The 13,750-nt window shown below is 45.5% G+C and overlaps 2 protein-coding genes across 6 annotated transcripts in view; one reads left to right on the top strand and one right to left on the bottom strand.

Moving 5' to 3' along the window:
- ABRAXAS1 (abraxas 1, BRCA1 A complex subunit) overlaps positions 1-6,130 on the top strand; it is a 21,730-nt gene extending 15,600 nt beyond the window's left edge. The window contains exon 9 of the mRNA XM_084855463.1: positions 4,545-6,130. Within this exon, the coding sequence (XP_084711589.1) occupies positions 4,545-4,963 (419 nt within the window). The 3' untranslated portion in view covers positions 4,964-6,130. The remainder of the gene's footprint in view (positions 1-4,544) is intronic.
- Positions 1-13,635, bottom strand: part of MRPS18C (mitochondrial ribosomal protein S18C) — a 14,933-nt gene extending 1,298 nt beyond the window's left edge. The window contains exons 1-6 of one of the 5 annotated variants that reach the window (XM_084855467.1): positions 13,509-13,635; positions 10,922-10,980; positions 9,495-9,578; positions 7,228-7,285; positions 6,371-6,430; positions 5,729-6,289 (exon numbers count right to left, since the gene is read on the bottom strand). In XM_084855467.1, coding sequence (XP_084711593.1) covers positions 6,213-6,289; positions 6,371-6,430; positions 7,228-7,285; positions 9,495-9,578; positions 10,922-10,980; positions 13,509-13,608 — 438 coding nt within the window. In that variant the 5' untranslated portion in view covers positions 13,609-13,635 and the 3' untranslated portion in view covers positions 5,729-6,212. Of the gene's footprint in view, positions 1-5,728; positions 6,431-7,227; positions 7,286-9,494; positions 9,579-10,921; positions 10,981-13,508 lie in introns of those variants that run through there. The other 4 variants (XM_084855465.1, XM_084855464.1, XM_084855468.1 and 1 more) reach the window with 4 other exon arrangements.
- Between the last annotated feature and the right edge of the window lie 115 nt (positions 13,636-13,750).

The following is a 13,750-nucleotide window of genomic DNA, read 5'->3' as shown; positions in this document are numbered from 1 at the left end:
AGAGTTAAAAAAGTTAAAACATTTTTAAAAAAAGACAAATCCCAATGAAGTGGGATTCAACAAACCACGGCTGGTCATGCAAGGAAGGCCTCTTGAAAGAACAATATCTTCAGGAGGTGCCAGAAAGAACACGATGTTGGCGCCTGCCTGACCTCTAAAGGCAGGGAATTCCACAGGAAGGGGGCCACCACACTGAAGTCTTTTCTCCTGGTGGACTCCAACTGGGCCAGAGGTCCATGTGGAACCAGGAACATGCCCTCTGATGACCTGTGACCAGGCAGGTTGGTAGGGAAGCAGGCACTCTCTCAGGTATCCTGGTCCCAAGTTGTTTTGGGCTTTGTACACTAGTTCTAATACCTTAAACCTGGCCCAGTAGCCAATAGGCAGCTAGTGCAGTTCCCTCAGCAAAGGAGTTACATGCTGAAGAGGGGCAGCTCCTGACAACAGCCGAGCTGCTGCATTCTGTACTAGCTCCAGCTTCCGGACCAGCCTCGAGGGCAGCCCCACATAGAGAGCATTTTAGTAATCCAGGCTTGAGGTTACTAATGCCTGTACCACCGTGGTCAAGCTATCCCTGCTTGACCACAGTTCACCATGGCTCCGTAGCTGGTGAACCAGCCGAAGCTGGTAAAAGGCACTCGGAGCTGCCGCGACCACTTGGGCCTCCAGCGACAATGATGGATCTAGGTGTACCCCCAGACTATGGACCTGATCTTTCAGAGGGAGTGCAACCCCATCCAGAACAGGCAATGAGCCTATCTCCCAGACCCAGGAACCACTCACCCACAGGGCTTCCGTCTTGCCAGGATTCAGCTTCAGTTAATTGGCCCTCATCCAGCCCATCACTGAGTCTAGGCACTGATTCAGGACTTGCACAGCCTCTCCTGATTCAGATGTCACAGGGAGATAGAGCTGCGTGTCATCAGAATACTGATGGCATTTAGCTCCAAATCCCCTCATGACCGCTCCCAGCGGCTTCATTTAGATGTTAAACAACATTGGGGACAGGATGATACCCTGCAGCACCCCATAGCTCAATTGCCAAGGGGCAGAGGAATAGTCACCCAGTGTTACCCTCTGAAATTGGCCCTGTAGGTAGGACCGGAACCACTGTAGCACAGTGCCTCCAGTTGATCCAGGAGGATATCATGGTCAATGGTATCAAAAGCCGATGATAGATCGAGCAGAATTAACAGGGTTGCACTCCCCCTGTCCCTCTCTCAATGAAGGTCATCCATCAGAGTGACCAAGGCTGATTCAGTCCCGTAACCAGAACGAAACCCAGACTGAAATGGGTCTAGATAATCAGTATCCTCCAAGAGTGCCTGCAATTGGTTCGCCACAACCTTCTCAAGTACCTTCCCTAGAAAAGGGTTATTTGCGACAGGGCGGTAGTTGTCTAATACCGTTGGGTCCAGGGTGGGCTTCTTCAGGAGTGGCCACACTACTGCCTCCTTAAGGACAGCACGGACCACCCCTTCCCGTAGGGAAGCATTTATCACTCCCTGGACCCACCAAGTCGTACCCCTCCGGCTAGCTTTTATTAGCCAGGAGGGACAGGGATCAAGAGGGCACGTGGTCGGTCGCATTATTCCAAGCATCTTGTCCACATCATCAGGCCGTAATAACTGGAACTGATCCCACAAAATCGGGCAGATGGTGGCATCAGACACCTTGACTGGTACTGCACTAACAACAGCATCAAGGTCACTGTGGAGACAAGCGATTTTGTCCTCAAAGTGCGATGCAAAAAGGTCACAGCGGGTCCTCAACAGGACCAGGGCCTCATTTACTGGGGAAGATGTTAACAACTGCCAGACCAACCGGAAGAGCTCCACTGGACAGCTACTTGAGGACGCAATGGAGGCAGCAAAATAAACCTTCTTTGCTGCCTGCACTGCCACGCAGTAGGCATGATTATGCACTCTCGAGCGTGCTCGGTCATCTTCACTTTGAGTCTTGCGCCATTTGCGCTCCAGCCGACGTCCAGCCTGTTTCATTGATTGCAGCTCCCCAGTATACCAGGGAGCAGAATGGGCTCCACAGTGCCGGAGAGGGCACTCAGGTGCGATCATGTCAATGGCCCTCCGCATCTCACTGTTCCACAGTGAGGCTAGGGCCTCGGCTGGATCACCAGCTCTCTCCACTGGAAAATCCCCAAGAGCATTCAGAAATCCATTGGATGCCATCAGTCTCCTACGGCGGACCATCCGAATAGGCCCCCCACCCCCGCGGGCGGAGAGTAATGCTGCAAGTCCAAATCTCACTAGGAAATGGTCTGACCATGACAATGGGGTTACTTGGAGCCCCCCAATCTTCAGACTACCCATCTCACAAGCTGGAGCAAAAACCAAATCAAGGGTGTGCCCTGCTTCATGTGTTGGGCTGATGACATACTGAGACAGCCCCATGGTTGTCATGGAGGCCATGAAGTCCTGAGCTGGAACTCCGGAGACAGCCTCAGCATGGAGGTTGAAGTTACCCAGAACCACCATCCTGAGTTCCTCCAACACCACACTTGCGACTGCCTCTGCCAGCTCAGTCAGAGAGGATGCTGGGCAGCAGGGTGGGAGGATGCTGGGCAGCAGGGTGGGAGGATGCTGGGCAGCAGGGTGGGAGGATGCTGGGCAGCAGGGTGGGAGGATGCTGGGCAGCAGGGTGGGAGGATGCTGGGCAGCAGGGTGGGAGGTACACCAGCAGCATCCCCAATCTGTCTCTATGGCCCAACACCAAGTGCAACCCCTCAAGGCCCGCTCCAAGGTAGAGTGGTCTCCTGGTGATAGAGATGGAAATTCTATGAACCACGGCAACACCCCCCCCCCCCCGGCCCTCCAACCTATGTTGGTGCTGCACTGAGTACCCAGGTGGGCAGAGCTGAGTCAGGTTGACTCCACCCAGCTCACCCACCCAAGTCTCAGCGATACAAGCCAGGTCGGCCCTCTCACCCACGATTAAATCGTGACATCAGCTGTATTCCATTCTTTGTTGGTTTTGCTGCAAGAGTCACCCTTTTGGAATTCGTCTTAACAAAATCTATGGAAATTGTTTTTTAATCCTTAATTGATATTAAACGAAGCGTATCCAAGATTAGACATGGGTTGATCTAAAATGCAAACAGCACTAACCGGCTGTAACAAAGCAATCCTATGGTCTCTGGGAAAGCATCCCACAGACCATAAGATATGGGGAATTCCCACTGCCAAGGCCGTAGACACTGCAACAACCTCGGGATGGGAAATCTGAGATCGGGCCATTCCCCCCCCCCTCCCTCCCTCCCACTGTGGCAAGCACCACAGTGGCTGCTCTTCAGGGAGGGCAAAAGGGGGTGAGACAGGGGGTGGGGAGGGGGGAGGCATGGATCTGCAGGATCCTACAGCCTCTCCCTCACTGTAACCACCCACCACCAGTAAGTCAGCTAGATGGGCTCACAAGGCTCACCTAGTTGAATTGGCTTTTTAAGGAGGAACAGGAGGCAAAATTGCCCGTTGTTCCTCCTGCCCTGCCTGGGTCTTGCCAGCTGGACTGTGGATAGATGGAGGGCTCCGATTTCAGAGTCCTCAGTGTCGGGAGCACAGTCCATAGGACTGCCCCCTTAATGTGCTTTTTGTGTTAAGCTCTCCACCTGGTTTTGTTTTTAAGCAGCCAGGTGTTGCAATATAGAAGCTTTGTAAAATGCTGTAATACTGTAAAATGCATAAATTCGGTTCTAGATTATTTGGCGGATAAGCTCATATGGCAAGATCCCAGCTCATTCAACATTTGTTTTCATAAGAAAGGTAGGACCCATCAGTGCAGAGAAGGAAAAAAAACATATTGGGCTTGAGCACAGGTGAGCAGCCCTTGGAGACCTTAAAATGCAGCCCGCCATGAGTATCCAAGCCTCCAAATTCCCCTCTCCGCAAGCCCACTGCTTAGCTGTTCGCTGGGAGGAGCAAGATTGCAGTAGGAAGGAGATACACAGGAATGTCCCTTCCCATATGCCTCCCCACCCCGATCTTAACTGCACTCTGGACAACCCAGCAAACAGCTATGCAGCAGCCTGGCCAGAACATGATTGGAATGGAGAGGAAGGTGCACAGAAGGCGTCATTCCCATGCAGCTTCTTCCCCAGCTAAATTGTGCTCTGGCCCGCTGATAGGTGGAGTTCCAACATATATACTGGGATTTTAAATCAATGCATTCTCTTGTAGAGCTCTTTTGACTCTTAATAGACATTCATCCATGTATTGCCATTGGTATCCATTTCCATTGTATTTTCAGATTTAGTTGTTGTTCCTGTAAAAGCGCCAACTTTTATATTTTCACATTTAACCAGTAAAGTGAACCAGAGGATGTGAAAGCTGTTGTTGTTGTTGTTGTTATCTAGTACCTATGATGAAAGATGTTCAGTTATCTACCATTCCACTAGGAAAAAAACCAGTGTAGTTCAAGGCCAAGCAGCTGCCATTCTATGCAAATAAGGTTTTTAGTCTACTATGGCTGCCATATCAAATGAAAATATCCTCTAGCCTGAAAGCTCCCCTCAGTTTTTCTATCTATTTCAGGAAAGTATAGAAGTCACCCAGATGAACCAAAAGAGAATATTTTCCTTTGTCAAGCTTTGCAAAACTTTTTCCCAAATTCTGGACTGCAAACAAGCATTGTTACTTTAAAAGGAAGACAGATGTCTAAGCACTGCTGCAACATTGACCACAACATCAAAGTAATGGATCAGCTAACCTTAATGCTCAAAGAAAGTAATTTTCCTGATGCTGAAACAAGGCAGGTAATTAAGCGAAAAGCTACTGTGAGTACAAGTGGACCAAAGCCATTCAAAAGGCTACGATCATTCCAACTTCGTCGAAAGCTATTTCGAGAAGACCAAGAGAACAGCGACCAAGAAAGAAATGTTATGAGTAACACTGAACCAGATGAGGATGTAACAAAAGAGCCGGATGAACATACATTATCTCCAACTATCTAATCCCTCCAAGATAAAGGATTTCTTCTGCCCCCACCCTAAACAGTTGTTGCCTACATAATTACCATTCCCCCTTCATTCATGGTATCTGAGCAAGTCCTTCAGATACAAAAATCCAGCCATCAAAATTTAAACCAGCATGATCCCTACAATTTGGGGAAAACTAAATAGTCCAAATTGCTCTTCCTCAGTGGATTTTGCTTTGCGTATCCCAGAGGTGGGGAACTGTTCTGACCCCAGGTGCTGAATCTACTTCCTGGTCACTCCTGGGACTGGATGACGCAGTGAGACGTACCCTTCCCTCCTGAAAGCCCCCCCCCCCCCCATCATAGGAATCTGTTTTCCTATGTATAGAGGGGCAAGGAGAGGCTGCCCAGAAAGGGACTCCTTTCTCTGCACAGAAAGACTCAGAGCAATTGCTCCATGCTTTTCTGTGCAAGGAAGAAGGGACTCCTCATGCTAGAGAAAGGTTGCCTTTCTCCAGTGCTGGGATAGGGGGTAGGGCCTGAGGGGGAACTCCCACAGGCCAGAGGTTCCCCTTCCCCAGCTTATCCTCTGTGGGTTTATCACTAGTGGAAGGCAGAAGGACAGAACATACTGAGGGTATTTGTTTTCTAGAAGTACTGGACTGAGACCGCAACAATATATCTCGTCTTTTAAGTAACATGCTCTACTTAAGGTGAAGTAATTGCACTGGAGTCCAAACTCTTATCACAAGGCAGCTGATAGGGAAAAAGGCCAAATGTTAATATAAAGGTTCCATTCACGATATCATTTTAACTTGTCTTCTAATACTTGGGTTTTTCAAACCGTTGTTTATTATTAAAATACTACATAGATGAGCTAAGATTTGTAACTAAGCCTGCACTTACTTGTGAGTAAGCCCCATGGAGCACAGCGAGACTTACTTTCAAGTAATGATGTCTATAATAGAGCATAATGGCACGTGTGCCATCTTACATATTAAACAGCAGCATTTTACTAACGCCTGGTGCAATTTCAAGAAACAAGCCTATATTTTCCGAAGAAATCAGGTTTACTACTGCAAAGGCAAAGCATTCTGTCATTCACATGATAATACTGTATGCTTGTTAACAGGGCATGTAGCCTTAACAGTTTGCTTTGTACTCTGTACAACAGGAAATAACAATAGATTCATTATAGCAGTGTTAGCAGCTTGTTTATTAAGATTTATAAGTAATGAGCACAGACCAATTACAAAAACAGTTTTATTAGGCACAATTAACACAGTTTATTCTGGATATTTGATATTACATATTTTAGGGTCACTGAGGAATGTTGGGTCCTTATATGTAACCGACATGAATCCTGCAACATAATAATTCAAATGTTTTAAAAACAAAGCCTTAAAAAAAATGAAATACTTCTGTATTTTAAAAGGATACATACCTAGAGTTTGGGCTCTTCTAATAGCTCTTGTGATTTCCCGCTGTTTCTTCCCACATAAACCTATGACACCAAACAGTCATTCAAATGCTCAATTCCTACCTGAACCCAAGTTAAATATTTGGGGTGCAATCCTATTAGGATAGGCGGCCACCTCCAAACTTGGAGGCAACCACCTATCCACTGCAGGGCAGGAGAAGCACCGAGGGGATCATCTCCTCTGCGCTTCAGCTGCCCTTCATTTACGGCTAGACAGCCGATTTCAGCTGTCTAGCCGTGGGAAGCAGCAGCCGGACATCACATAGGATGTGTTGCACCAGCATTTCCAACTTACACGCCCCAACATGCCCCCAGGAACGCCCTGTTTTTGCCGCTCCGCACTCCTCTTCCAAGCGTGGTGCCATTCTGCACTGCCTACTAGGCAACGCGGGAGGGGGTGGGGGTCAGTTCTCAGGGAACTGACCAGTCCTATGGCCATCTAGCCGCTGACTAGCAGCCATAGGATTGCTCCCTCCAGGGTGCAGTCCTATGCATATTTAGATAGAAAAATGCCCTACAATTCCCAAGCATTCTCCAGCCAGCTGGCTAGGGAATGTTGGAAGTTGCAGGACATTTTTCTGTCTAAACATGCATAGGACTGCACCCTAAGGAGCTTTTGAAAGAAAATAACGCTTTAATTAAAGTTATATCTCCATTTCAGTTTTAGGAAGCATGTATCTGAGTCAACATAGCTTAGAATGCTACACAATTCATGAGTAGCTGGCCATTTTAATATTCTTAATTTAAAAGTAGTGAAAAACATTAGCTTTGAACAGAACAGTAGACATAGCACTGCTAAAGTTTTGTTCTTTGTTACATACCTGTTATATGCCTACCATGGATCTGACCAGTGTATGGAGAAATAAACTGTGATAAAAGCTGTTGGAGAAAAAACAGTATTTAAATCTTCAGAATCAGTAAATATCAAACAAAATATCTTTGATATTTTCTAAATCTCCTGTGTTTGTAACATCTCTCCACAGTTCAATTAATCACATTAACTATACATTCTTTAAAGCAGAATAAGTACTACTAGCTAACGCAAATATAAGATTTTTAAATCCAGGTATTTTCTGGTCTGCATAGGTGAAGAAAGTCTGTAAAGTGGAAATCCTAAAGAAAACTGCAATAGGTTTGATGAATTAGCTTGACTGGAGGGGGTAGGTAGGGGAGATTTGGGGCCTGTTTCCACCACCGATGTACTCCGAGCTGGCTGCGTGTTGAAGTCAATAGATATCATTGTGGCCATCCAGCAACCACCCCAGAGCTTATTATGGGAAAAACGGATTTTCTGAGACTGCTTAAAGTCCGATTCCTTTCCTTAAGTCGGGTTCTCGGCCATATAGTTGCTGTGTGCCCCAACCCCTGCATTTACCTCGGGTATTCTGGCCCTGCCCAGGGGTGCGTCTTTCACCATGACCCCGGTCAAGGGGTGTTTCCCATCCCTGCACAAACCCATTAGTGTCTCCTCAGAAGTAACTCCCATTGTGCTCAGTGAGGCATGCTCCTGAAATGCAGGTGCATCTGGACTTTCACAGGAAGCAGGTGGAAGCCTCTCTTATTGGTTGTGTAGCCCCTGCCAGTCAGATAACATTCACTCCAACCCCCACTCCCACCAGGAAGTGTAAACACAGCCTTGGTTGTAGGACATACCGAAGTAAAGGTATATTTTAGATAAAATGCTACCTGATCTAACTACAATTAGGAGATTAGGAGCCCCACCCCCCCACCCCCCGGCTCATACACTGCTTTCCTCCTGACTCACTGCCACTTACATCCAAATTCCACCATTCCTGTTTTGGAGCTTACTATGGTACTACATTATGTCTGCTGGCATATTTGATTACCATGGTTAATTTCTGCGAATTACCCAGAGAGCTTTGGCTGTTGGACAGTACAGAAATGTAATAAAATAATGAAGTAAATAAACTCCAAAGTATTGTTTGCAACCATGGTTTAGAAGTGGATTTACAAGCTGTACTTTGAGCTAATCATGATAGCAAAAAGACTGCACCACAGCTGTAAAGACAGAAAAGGGGGGGACATTGCATAGAAGAGGGACAAGGAACAAATACGCCTGCAGGACACTCCTGTTCTTCTAGTCATAGTTAGGAAATCAGACATTGGGGCTTTTCACATGTCACAACAGCCCACCATGGCTTAATTTCTCTGTGGGGCGGTGTGCATCTTGGTGGACGCCCACAGGCACCATTTTTGTATGGCGCCTGAGGGTACGCAGCTTGCCATATTGTGCAAACCCAGGCGGCAGGGGTTGTTTGAGAGTTAAGACAACCCTCAAGTAACCCTAAAACAAGCCATGGGTTATTTGAGGGCTGTCTAACCTTCAAACAACACCTGGCACCTGAGTTCACATGACAAGGCAAGCTGGGCGCCCGGCACAACACAACAGCCCCCACGGGTAAATTAACCTACAGTGAGCTGTATCATGCAAACCAGATCATTGTGTCTGTAGTGGACAACCAAGAAGCATCTTTTGTTTTATTCAAAATGCTATGCTGCTTCTATACATGTTCTACCTGTCTTCAATTCACCTAGACTTAAGAGTTTACATAGTGAAATGTAGAAATGGATCTAACTCGTTGTACTTGAAAGGTGGTGATGCCTCTTACCACATCAAAAACATAACTGGCATGATGAGCAAGCACATATTCAACTGCATGCGCAATATGCTGGATTCCTACAATCCTTATGCACCCACCCTATTTTAAGTGAAAGATCATGTTTTATGTTCAGCGCACAACTTACATTTTCAGCCATGTGAACTGGCCTTTCTGCTATCTTATAAAAACTTGATCTGCAGATCCATTCCCTAGGTATATTTCTGACTTTATATCTTCTGTCGATAACACTAATCTTTCCAGCACTCCTAGGAGGTGAGTGGAGTCCCATGAAAGGAGCAGATGGATTATCAAGGAGTACCACCCTGAAGCAGTATATTTTTGTCACTAGCAGGAGAGCAGACAAGTGTACTAGTATGGTATTGTTCTCCCTGATGAACCTACGTGTAGTTTTCCTCTGCTTTCTATAATACACCTCAACAGCACACAAAAATATAAAAAAACTTTACCTGTATATTCTTGTAGTCAACAGTTACCCCACACAAGACACACTTTTTAAGAGGCTCCTTATAGGGATTTTCCATTGGTACAGGCTGAAACGGAAGCAGTTTTAGTAGTAGCTTCTTTCAACTCGCCATGTTTTACTGCTGACCATTTAAACAAGCAAGACCCTGGCATTCTGTACAGGGCAAGCAGCTTGCAACATTTAGCACTAAAAGTAGTGCTGTATCAGACTCTAGCACAAGTATGTTGCATGTACATGCCAGACAAACCAGCCACTGAGGCTTCCAATTAGGAGTTGGTCCACTCTAAAACCAACAGTTAGCCTTAAAACTAAAGCAGAAGGCTGCTTCTGTTTTAATTAAATTTATTTATAAAAACCACACGTGGTTCAACATGATTGAACTTTTCATTCTAATAGTGCAAGAACAAAAGCCATCTTCAATAAAACTTTCCAGTTGTCTCCTCTCATACACCTGCACCTAGTCTAATACATTTTGCCATGTTAGCTACATCCCAGTCCCTTGCGTAACACCCTAGAATAAACATTTGCCATTCTCTACCGCGGTCTTATCAAGAGTAAAAAGCTATGGTTGGACATATACGCGCAGTCCTCTATTCGCAGACCTGCATTCTATCCTTTCTCCGATAAGCTCAGGGCAGTAATACATAAGGTTCTTATTTTCTCCTCTCTTCAAGGCAGGCCTGTCAGATGAGTTAGGATGAGAGGCAGTGACTGATCCAAGATCACCCATTGAGCTTCATGGCTCAGCAAGTATTTAAAACATAGTCTCCTTCATCCAAGTACAACACTTCATCAATTAAAATATAAAAATATATTGGATCCACTTTGTAAACAGTTGCATTTTAATTTCTTCAGTTATTTTCAACCACAACTGCTGGCCTGGACAGGATTGCTAAATATGAACAAAGGCATCATCTGCTATAACTCCAGGATCTTTCATGTGTGTTATATAGGTACTATCTTGTTCTCTTCCCACAAGTGTAGAGGCTTTATAATATTTAACGTTTGACATTTTGTCCTTCTCTGTTGAGTTTAGCACCATTTTCTAACCTGTTCTTTCATTTCTTATTCTGCCAAATAAAAACTCATATTTCTCACCATTCTTCTAATAGTTTTCAGGTTATATAAATTAAGATTGCAGACGATACAAACTATAATTTTGCAGCCAGACTTCACACAAGTTTTCTTCAATGTTTATGATTAATCTTTGGTAATCAGCCTTGAATTTAATTGAAACATTTTCCTGTTTATATCTTAGTCATTTTATATTGGCTCATATGCTGTTTGTTTCAGGACTATACAAAGTGCAGTTCAAACAACAGTTTTGTTTTAATCCTACATTTAGACTCAGAAAACTTGCAAATATGCAAACTGACTTGTATACTAGGTACAAAACACAAAATATCTTACCATGTTTGCCTTACTGGACACCTCGTTGTGTGAACTATACTCCCGTCTCCATGATATAGCTGGAAAGAAAAACACAAAACCTTGTAAAAGTATGCATGAAGTAGCCCAGCAAAGAAGCTAGCCCTGACATCAGAGAATGGATGTTATAGTTTCCAAGGGGCTGTCTCCCTTTTTAAATACTTACGTGGAAACTCAGTATAGTCTATTAACAGATAGGCATAGAGGAAGGGTCCCCACCATGGTGCCCGCAGGTGCCATGGGGCCCGTGAAGGGGACCCCAACGTGGCACCCATGGGCACCCAGAAAGCTTTTTTTTAACCCATTTCCCATTTTTTGAATATGTATACATGGATTTGTATATACCCATAGCAATGAATGCATATGAAATGCCTATACATATGAAAATACAACTTTCTAGCAATTACACAATGCCTTACTATTTCTCTCAACCCAATCCCTTTCCTTACCATTTTCTCCCTTCTCCATCCCTAGCCTTTTTTTCTCTCTTCCTAGCCTTGCTCTTTCTCTCCAACTCACCCTTTCATCATACTGTTTCTCTTGATAACCTGTCTGTAGTCTTGCTATTTCTCCCCCCCGCCTTTTCACCTCACTGTTTATCCCCCCTTGAAGCTTCTAGCCACTCTCTTTCTCATCCCTCTATCCCTTTGTCACACTATTTTCCCCTCCTTTCCAGGCCTTAGCCTCAACATTTCTCTCCCCACACCTCTTTTGACTAGCCAGGCCCTCATAGCAGCCATTATTTGAGTAGCCCACATCCTCCATGGGAGCTATTTTGTAGTGCTGCCCACAGCAGTTTCTCAAGTTCCCAATTGTGCCTACGGGTCCAAGAAGGTTGAGGGTGCAGCAGTAGTAATTGTTTCAGGCAAAAACACTGACATTGGCACAGCCTTGTATTTTAAAACTCACCAAGCTGGCACAGGTGACAAGGAATCCCATGCAGGTGAGAGAGCAGCCTAGCAGAGGAGAAACAGGCCACTCTCTTACACTGCCCTCCTCCATAGCCAGTATGAAAGTACAGACTAGTAAGAACAATGGCAGGCTAATAACTTGTGAGCTTATTTACAAGGACGCATTATTAGCAGCCACACAAATGAATGCATAAAAAGCACAAAATGACAGCTATATAGTTGGCATATCATCTCCAGTATGCTGCGACTGTAGCCATGAAATTAAAAGATGCTTGCTCCTTGGGAGGAACGCTATGGCAAACCTAGACAGCATAGTAAGAAGCAGAGACATCACCTTGCCGACAAAGGTCTGTATAATCAAAGCTATGGTTTTCCTAGTAGCAACGTATGGCTGTGAGAGCTGGACTATAAGGAAGGCCGAGCGCCGAAGAATTGAGCGCTGATCCCAGGGCATAGCCTCAAGGCACTTGAGACAGCCACTTTGCTGAAGCTAAGCAGATTTGGGTCTGGTCAGTGCTTGGAGGGGAGGCCACCTGGGAACCCCATGTAGCCACCTTGAGTTCCATGATGGAAGAAAGGTGGGATACAAATGTAATAATAAAAATAAATAAATAAATAAATATTGATGCTTTCGAACTGTGGTGCTGGAGAAGACTCTTATGAGTCCCCTGGACTGCAAGGAGGTCAAATCAGTCAGTCCTACAGGAAATCAACCCTGACTGCTCATTGGAAGGACAGATACTGAAGCTGAAGCTCAAATATTTTGGCCACCTAATGTGAAGAGAAAAGTAACTGGAAAAGACCCTGATGCTGGGAAAGATTGAAGGCAAAAGGAGAAGGGGATGGCAGAGGATGAGATGGCTAGATGGCATCACCGATGCAATGAATATGAACTTGAGCACGCTCCGGGAGAGAGCAGAGGACAGGAAGGCCTGGCGTGGTATGGTCCATGGGTTCACGAAGAGTCGGACATGACTTAACGACTCAACAACAACAACAACAACAACAACATGCTGCAATAAGCAGTACTGTACTGCTGACTTCAACTAAAAAATGACATCACATGTTTAGAAGTCAAAAGGAGGAAGCTCTACTGAACTTGCTTTCAAATAAACATTGTGATGTGCACATGCTGTGCTTTGATGCCATGGTGGCCATGTAAACTTAGATCCATAGAGGGCTCAGGATCAGTAAGGAAGCATTGCTGAACCACTTGAAAACTCTTTCTGCGGGCTTGAGTTGGTAGGTACCACGACATCAAAACTATGCAATAACAGTCTCTAACTTAAAAAAAAAAAAAATCTATCTACAACGTTGCTTTGAATATCCCACTTCTTCTGTATCATGTCTGCATGCTTGCCTGCTTTCCTCTTTCCCAAAGCTCATGCAGAAAATCCATTGGCAACCCAGCTGGGGTTGCCACTTTTAAAAAAGAAAAGGGTATGTAACTTTAGCAGCTAGATAAAAATACATTCCCTTAATAATAATAAAAAAGTAAAGCTTTTCATATCACTGCGCTGTCGTGCATGGAAACACTGCATCTTTTGAATTTTCATCTCCAAGATGTGCCTATCCCAGTCCACAGAAGGCGGGCCACTAAGTTAAAGAGATGGAGATCAGCTCTCTCCCAGGTTTGGGCAGGATCTGTTCTCTCTTACCTACACCGGAAGCACGAGCACCCTTCCTCACACCGGCGAGAATATGGCAAAGCCTCCCCGAGCCCTTGGTAGAAGTAACCAAGCCAGCCATCGCGGCCATGTTTTCCGCCTTTCAAGCTTCCGCTACAGAAAAGTCGCAGAGTAACACCCAATCAGTTCCCCCTCACAACACTTCCGCTCCGTGAGACATTACGATTTAGCGCAGGCGCCGTGCTCGGGGGGGGGAGTAGGAAGGCACAAGC

Source organism: Heloderma suspectum, chromosome 5, assembly GCF_057233095.1.
Source record: "Heloderma suspectum isolate Gila_16-S chromosome 5, 16-S_ref, whole genome shotgun sequence".
In the NCBI taxonomy this organism is placed as follows: domain Eukaryota; kingdom Metazoa; phylum Chordata; class Lepidosauria; order Squamata; family Helodermatidae; genus Heloderma; species Heloderma suspectum.
Note: the sequence above shows the minus strand (reverse complement) of the source record. Positions and strands in the feature narration are given on the sequence as shown.